At 36.7% G+C, this 7,201-nt stretch overlaps 1 protein-coding gene across 1 annotated transcript; it reads right to left on the bottom strand.

The window, feature by feature from the left end:
* Nucleotides 1-1,343: 1,343 nt before the first annotated feature.
* On the bottom strand, nt 1,344-1,883 carry LOC145288180 (uncharacterized). Its single transcript, XM_080136233.1, has one exon. The coding sequence runs from the start codon at nt 1,881-1,883 to the stop codon at nt 1,344-1,346; it is 540 nt and encodes a 179-aa protein (XP_079992359.1).
* Between the last annotated feature and the right edge of the window lie 5,318 nt (nt 1,884-7,201).

Here is a 7,201-nt window from a genome sequence, read left to right as displayed (position 1 = left end):
CTTCCGCTTTTACTAGCATACATAAAAGACTCACCATATTTATGTATTTTTTATTAAAGGAAGGATAGATTTAGTGTTTTTATGATTTAACTCCCGTGTATATTGGAAGTAAAGAGACTACTGGGCATGCGCATTTAGATACTGGAGAATAATAAAGAGCATCAGGGGAAAAAACTCCGGCACTGATTGAAACTACACGTCTATCACTTAGTTTCTTCTTTCTTTTTATCTTTTGTTTTAGCCTTGCAAAACGAACCTACGGCATTACACTAAACTTCATGGTTTTTTATTTTGTACTCGCTGAATGAAGGAGAAATACTTCTATACGGGTGCAAGTGTTTTGAACATGCTACTTGTACGTGTTTTTTTATTATTATTTGTCTCGCAAATCGATAACGCATATACTTCATATTCATGTTCCCCAATCTCGTAAGTTATTTACACATGTTTTGCAGTAGATGTGGGGGGGTGAATAGCTTATCCTGACCCCCTTGTTTGACTTCAAAGTAAATATGACATGCTTTCTTCGCAAAACCCGTGACTTTTATTTGAAAATCTAGAAGAATCACATGTGCGAAAATATAACTTAATATATTTACATGATTTTTACAATTTCTATTTCTTTTTTTTCTTTTTTTTGCGATATCTGTAAAGAAAAATAAACAATAATTGTTAACGGTTACCCATGGCCCGGTTTTTCTAAAGCAACACCCATAATCGCTTGGATTGGTATATTTTAGGAAAATATGTTGGAAAAGAAACATACTATGCCTAAGAAAACAGAGCTGGTCCAGAAAAATAAAATAAAGTTTTGAATTCAGCATGCAAAATTGATCATAAATCAGTTGAAAAATCTTGGAACATTTTCAGAACAAAAAAATGGCAGACCAGTGTTATCAAATGACACAATAAGGTTTTGCTTTGACTTGGACACGACTATGTTGTAGTCATTTGGAAGTCAGCCTCGTGGTTTATTGTTTCTATCGATGTGTTCTAGGATAAAAACTTTGTTCATGAAAGTTACGACTGGATTTTGATACAGAGAGAAAGAGAGAGAAAGAAAAATGAGCGAGAGAGAAAATAAAAAAAAAGTTCTTTTCTGAGGTTGTAGCTTTGTGAATTCCTACTATGAATGTTTCACAGAAAAAACCTGGTAATCAAGCTCAGTCGAGCACATACCATGAACATAACCATAAAGCAGAGAGGGGATAGGTACCAAGTGATAATCTGATGTGTAATTATCAAAATATTCGGATATATATATATATAAATATATATATATATATATATATATATATATATATATATATCACATGTGGAGCGCCAAGTGTCTCCGCCAGCTCCTAAATTCCCCAAAAGATTGAAGGGTATCGCTTGATGGTGAGCTTGATGCAGTCTATGTAGCGCTTCTTCGGGCAGTCGACGTTTCGTCGGCCGTGAGTGAGCTGGTCGAAGAGAACTCTTCGAGGTAATCTGTTTGAGGGCATACTGATGACGTGGCCCAACCATCGAAGCTGATGACGGATAAGGAGTGACTCTAGACCGGTAACTTCAGTTCTCTGTTGAGCTTTGAATGGAACACCACTGTGCCACCAAGTGAGGCCTAGAATTTGCTGTAGTCGTCTAATGTGAAATGACTCCAGCAGCTTGATGTTATGGCGACACCGAACCCATGCCTCAGAACCGTACAGGAGAGTGGGTATGACGACTGCGTTGTACACAGCAACCCTTGTATGGGTCCTAAGATTGCAGTTAGTAAATTCTCGGTTATTCAGGCGGCCAAAAGCAGAAGAGGCGAGATTAAGGCGGGGCTGAACTTCATTGCTAAGATCGCAGGAGAATGAGAGATTGGAGTCAAGGTATGTGAAGCTGCTGATATTCATTAGAGGGATTCCGTTGACGGTGAAGATGGGGGTATCAGTTAGAGACACGTTTGGCAGGATTTCCGTCTAATTGGTGTTGATAAGAAAGCCAGCTCGGTTGTAGGTGTATGAGATTACGTCAAGACTGCGTTGAAGTCCGCTGAGGGTATGGCTAAGGAATGCAGCATCATCAGCATACTGTAAGTCGAAGATGAGCTTTTCATATATATATATATATATATATATATATATATATATATACCAGGCCAGGTCAAATGTATTTAAGAGTGATAACTAATTAAATTTATCAGGAGTTATTAAGAGTGTTCAATAAAACAAGAGCAAGATATATTTTTTAATATAAACAAATTTACATGATCGCGAGACTGCAAATGGTAATGTTTCGAGCAACTGTTCGGTTTAACCAGGCGACTTAATTAATAGTTGCTTTCCACATAAGAACCATATATGTGTGTGTGTGTGTGTGTGTGTGTGTGCGTGTGTGTGTGTGTGTGTGTGTGTAAAGAAATGGCATATACACAAGGAGAAACGGTAAAATTGTCCCCCTAAAAAAGACGACACGATTCCATTTTTGTTTTATGAAAACCGGTTTTCTTTTTTCTTTTTTTTTGTTGTTGTTGTTGGCCAGTTATATACAAATCCCAAGATGATAGGAGCCTTTCATCATGTCTGAAAGTGACACAATGTTCAACGAACTCATGCTCTCTACCGATCTAAGTTATGACAACAGGCTCTTTGCTAGCGCCCTCAAAATTCAAATCCGAACGGTTCAATGCTTGATGGCACAGCTTAATGAAGTTTTCAGCAACGGTTATGGTTTTTGGTGTGGATTCAAATGAGGGTGAGGATTACATCATGTCACCTCACATCTTCGAAGTTGGCTTTAAAGGTAATACCAAAGTGTACCTGATTGTACTGAAGAATATGGTGAGCTCCTGGTGCAATCAGGTAGCAGCTGGCAGACACTGAGTGCCGCAGCAAGACTCGACATCGGCCCACAAGTCCAAAGGCTTGGCTTCAGAAAGAGAGCTTCTCTCACTGGCCCCCTTCCTCCCTTGACCTAAACCCGCTGAACTATTTCGCTTGGTCATACGTTGAGAACATCACCAACATGACCTCCCACAACACCAAAGCAAGCCTGATCGCCACCATCCGCCAAGTATTCGCCGAGCTCCCACCGGTGCGTCTATAGGAGGCATGCTCACAGTTTCTGCTCCGTATGGAGGCGGTGATTGAAGCTGAGGGAGACTACATTAAATCGATGTCAGGTCTACTACATAATCAAGTTATCTAAATTGATTTTTTCAATAAAAGTGTTTAAAAAAATCGGTAGTGTTGTTTTTTCGGACGAAAATTTATCGTTCTACCCTCTCTCTCTCTCTCTCTCTCTCTCTCTCTCTCTCTCTCTCTCTCTTTCTATATATATATATATAGAGAGAGAGAGAGAAAGAAAGAAAGAAGGAAAGAAAGAAAAAGAGAGAAAGGAGAGATATAAAAAAAAACTTGTGTTCATGAACGTTTCGTTTTTATTGCGAGATTTTCTCTGAATGAAAGAAATTAAGAAAACAAAACATCAGTACAAATATTTGAAAATATATATTGGATGTAATGAAATGTATGGCCTTGGTCCATTTCAGAAACGGAAAAAGTCGTTGAAAATTCAAAAAGAGGGGAGGGCAGCGTTGTGAAAGAGAGTAAGATTTTTATAACGCCATATAGTTGTGAATATACTTAAAAAGATTTGATGCAATTCATTTTTTTTAATATGTCCGTTACAATTCAAATATAGATGTGTAAATGAAATGAAATGAGTGCATTCTTATGTAATTTATTGACTTATTATATGTATTAATTATTATAGATGATGTTTTTTAGTGTGATAGAATTAAACCTACGTCTAAAATTGAATTATGTTCTTTTAATAGGAATTTACTTATCAATGGCAATGCATTATAGTAACCTCCATGCTATTTGAAATAATTTCAACTATTTTTGCTTGTTTGAAGTCAAAAGTATGATTATGCTGCAAAGAATGAGAGAATAATGCATTCAGAGAATTGTTATGTTTTATATCTATTTTATGTTAATCGTGCCTCTTTTTCTAATCCACGTTGGGTTTCACCAACGTCTATATGATGGCAATGTTAGCAAAAAACAGTTTATATGCCTATATTGGAAATTGGTTTGTTTTCAAGATGTTTTGTCGTTTTAAATGTTTGTTTTATGGGTGTTGATGTAGTTTGTATGATTAGAATTCCTAATTTGTTCAGTGTGTTGCAAATTATTGTATTATTTGGTGTGTGTAGGTATACGCATATTTTCAAATATTTGTACTGATGTCTTGTTTTCTTAATTTCATTTATCTAGAGGACGCCTCGCAATAAAGACGAAACGTTGATTAACGCATAATTTGGTTTGTTCTTTTTTATCTCTCTATTTCGTCGGAATATTATTTCCATTATTCTCATATTGTATATATGTACGTACACACATATATGAATATATAAATCTTCAGAATGTGAGAGAGTATATAATTATTTCCACAGCCAAACAGCGTCGCAGCTCACAAGAGCTAAGAAAGCCAATAAACCGGAAGTCCATCAGTTACACACATCTCGGGATTTGAAACCCGCGCGTCTTGCATGGTAGGCGAGTACTCTACCAACTGAGCAAACACGTCATACACACGGATTAAGTAAACCGCGGCATAGATGCGACAATGGAATGAAGTAGAGTGCTCGCCTGGTATGCAAGAGACTCGGGTTTACAATCCAGTTCGGATTTGTATAACTGATGAGCTGAAATGGGGGCGAAAATCGCTCTTGTGAGCTGCGATGTTGCCTGGCTGTAGAAATAAATAAATAAATAAATAAATAAATAAATATATATATGTGTGTGTGTATGTGTGTGTGTTGTGTCTGCACAAATAATTAACAAGAACACAAAAAGTAAAGGTATAACAATAATATATTAGGAAGAGAAATTATATACATATTTACATGTCTTCAGATATACTTCAGTTGGAGATATTCCGGCAGGTGGCATGTTGCATGTCTTACTGGAGGCAACATAGGCGTCTTGCCTATTTGGCGGTCGTTGCAGAACTCCCCCGGTATTAGTGATTGATACCTTTATATATCTCACCCACCCACCTATGTTAATTAGTGGGCGTCTCCACAACACCCCCTCCCAAGATTTGAAGTCGTGTATATTTCAATATCTTTTTCTCTTGGGGTTCATTATAGTTGGTTCTGTAAACTTTCTTTTCCTTCCCGATCTTCTCGGTTCGGGATTGGTTTGTGGTGGTTCGATATCAGACACTTCGTATAGTATATCAATTGGATCTTCCTTTTCATCATGTGTGTCAGGTTCGTTGTCTTTTATCTGACGTTTTCTCAATTGATCTTGATGTCTTTTGTGTATCCCTATTAGACCTTTTATCATGTAGACCAAGTCGCCGATAAGTTTATTTACCGTACCGAACTCACAATATGAAATATTATTTTTCATACATTTAAAATATACATGATCACCAGGTTTAAACCTTTTACGTGATGTATGCGTAGTTTGATGGGCGATTGCTTGTTTTGGTATTAATTTATCAAATAGTGATTTTATTTTTCTAGCAAACATTAATTCTGCTGGCGATAATTTCGACGGTGTATTTGGGTTCTTAGTTATCCTGTATATTTGCAGAAATTGTTGTGATGCTTTATCCGTCGGGGTCGCTATTAATTTTCTAAGTGCACTCTTTATCGTGTCTACGAATTTTCCGCTAGTCCATTTGATCTAGGGTGGAACGGTGGTGTAGTTATATGTTTTACGTGAAAAGTGTCACAAAAGTCCTTGAAATCACTTGATGTAAATTGTGTTCCGTTATCTGTGACTATAATGTCTAGCACACCAAAACGTGCAAATATTTCATGCAGAAAACTTGTGTTATTTGTCGTCGGGTTCTTGAAACGCTTTACTTCAGACCATCTGGAAAAACTATCTACTACGATTAGGTAGCATTGTCCTTCGGTCGGTCCAGCAAAATCTATATGAATGCTTGACCATGGACGGTCAATTTTTTTCCATGATTTATGGACTATCGGTGGTGCATTTGCGGCTAACGCACAAACTTTACACTTGTTTACTGTTAGTGCAATATCCAAATCCATGTAACGCCGCATAAGTGTCTTCATCCTATTTATACCCTGGTGTCCTGTATGAAAATCACGTAAGATCTTTTTCTGCAAGGTTTTCGGGATAACAACTCTTTCACTATATAATAAAACATCATTGCGTACGGAAAATATGCTTTGCGTTTTTCCATCATTTTCCCTTATTTTTTTCTTTATGTCTGTGATGACATCGTCATTTTCAGCCTCCCTTTTTATATCGGTTAACGTGACTGGTAATTCTTTTATTATATTCGCCACCATGTTTTTCTCTCATAATTGGAACGTATAGCTGCAATTACTGACTCTTCAAGGGTTTCCTCCATTTTCGGTATAAGCCTTGACAGACCCATAGAAAAGTCTGCACAGACTCGAATTTGTTCCGATTTTTTTTTTTTTTACGTACAATGTAGGGGCTGCCCAGACGCTAGTTTCGATTTTCGATAAGATGCCTGGTTTTCCAAGTCTATCTAGCTCGCTATTTATTTTATATAAACCGACGAACGGTACGTTCCGTTTTTTCTTAAACACCGGTGTTGCATCCTTTTTTAGCTCGAACGAAGCCTTAAATTTATTGCATCTTCCCAGTCCAGTAGTAAATATTTCTGGGAATTTCTTTTTTAGATCGCTTTTAATATTTTCTGATGTTGGAGTGCAACTGGTTATTTTTCTACAAAAAGCGTTCATTGAATTTTTCAATCCAGTCAATTCCCAATAAGTTCTCGCTTTCTTTAATTACGAATATTTTCAATTTCTTCGTGGCATTTAAATTAATGGGAAGGATGACCTCTCCTTCGAATTTTATTTCGTCTCCTGTCACTTGACTTTTGAAGAGTCTGTTTACCCAGCTGTTTCCAAGTGTTGACGTTTATTAACGACAAATCCGATCCAGAGTCAAGCTGAAATTTCACTTGTTTGTCGAAAATATTTACTGATACATATTTTCGTAAATTAGTTTTCCTTTGTCGTTTGTTCTCATTTGGTGTACTCTATTTTTTGTTCTGCAGCAAACACTCTTATGTCTAACTTTATCGCAATTGAAGCACCTGATATTTTTATAAGGACAATCCTTTTTCAAATGTTTTTCATCACATCTTCTGCAATTATTACCTGATACTGTCTTTTTATAATTCCTTTGATTATTATCGTAATTTC

This window comes from Euprymna scolopes, chromosome 11 (assembly GCF_053919585.1).
Source record: "Euprymna scolopes isolate OS-2025 chromosome 11, ASM5391958v1, whole genome shotgun sequence".
NCBI lineage: Eukaryota > Metazoa > Mollusca > Cephalopoda > Sepiida > Sepiolidae > Euprymna > Euprymna scolopes.
The sequence above is the reverse complement of the archived record's forward strand: the minus strand, read 5'-3'. Positions and strand labels throughout refer to the sequence as shown.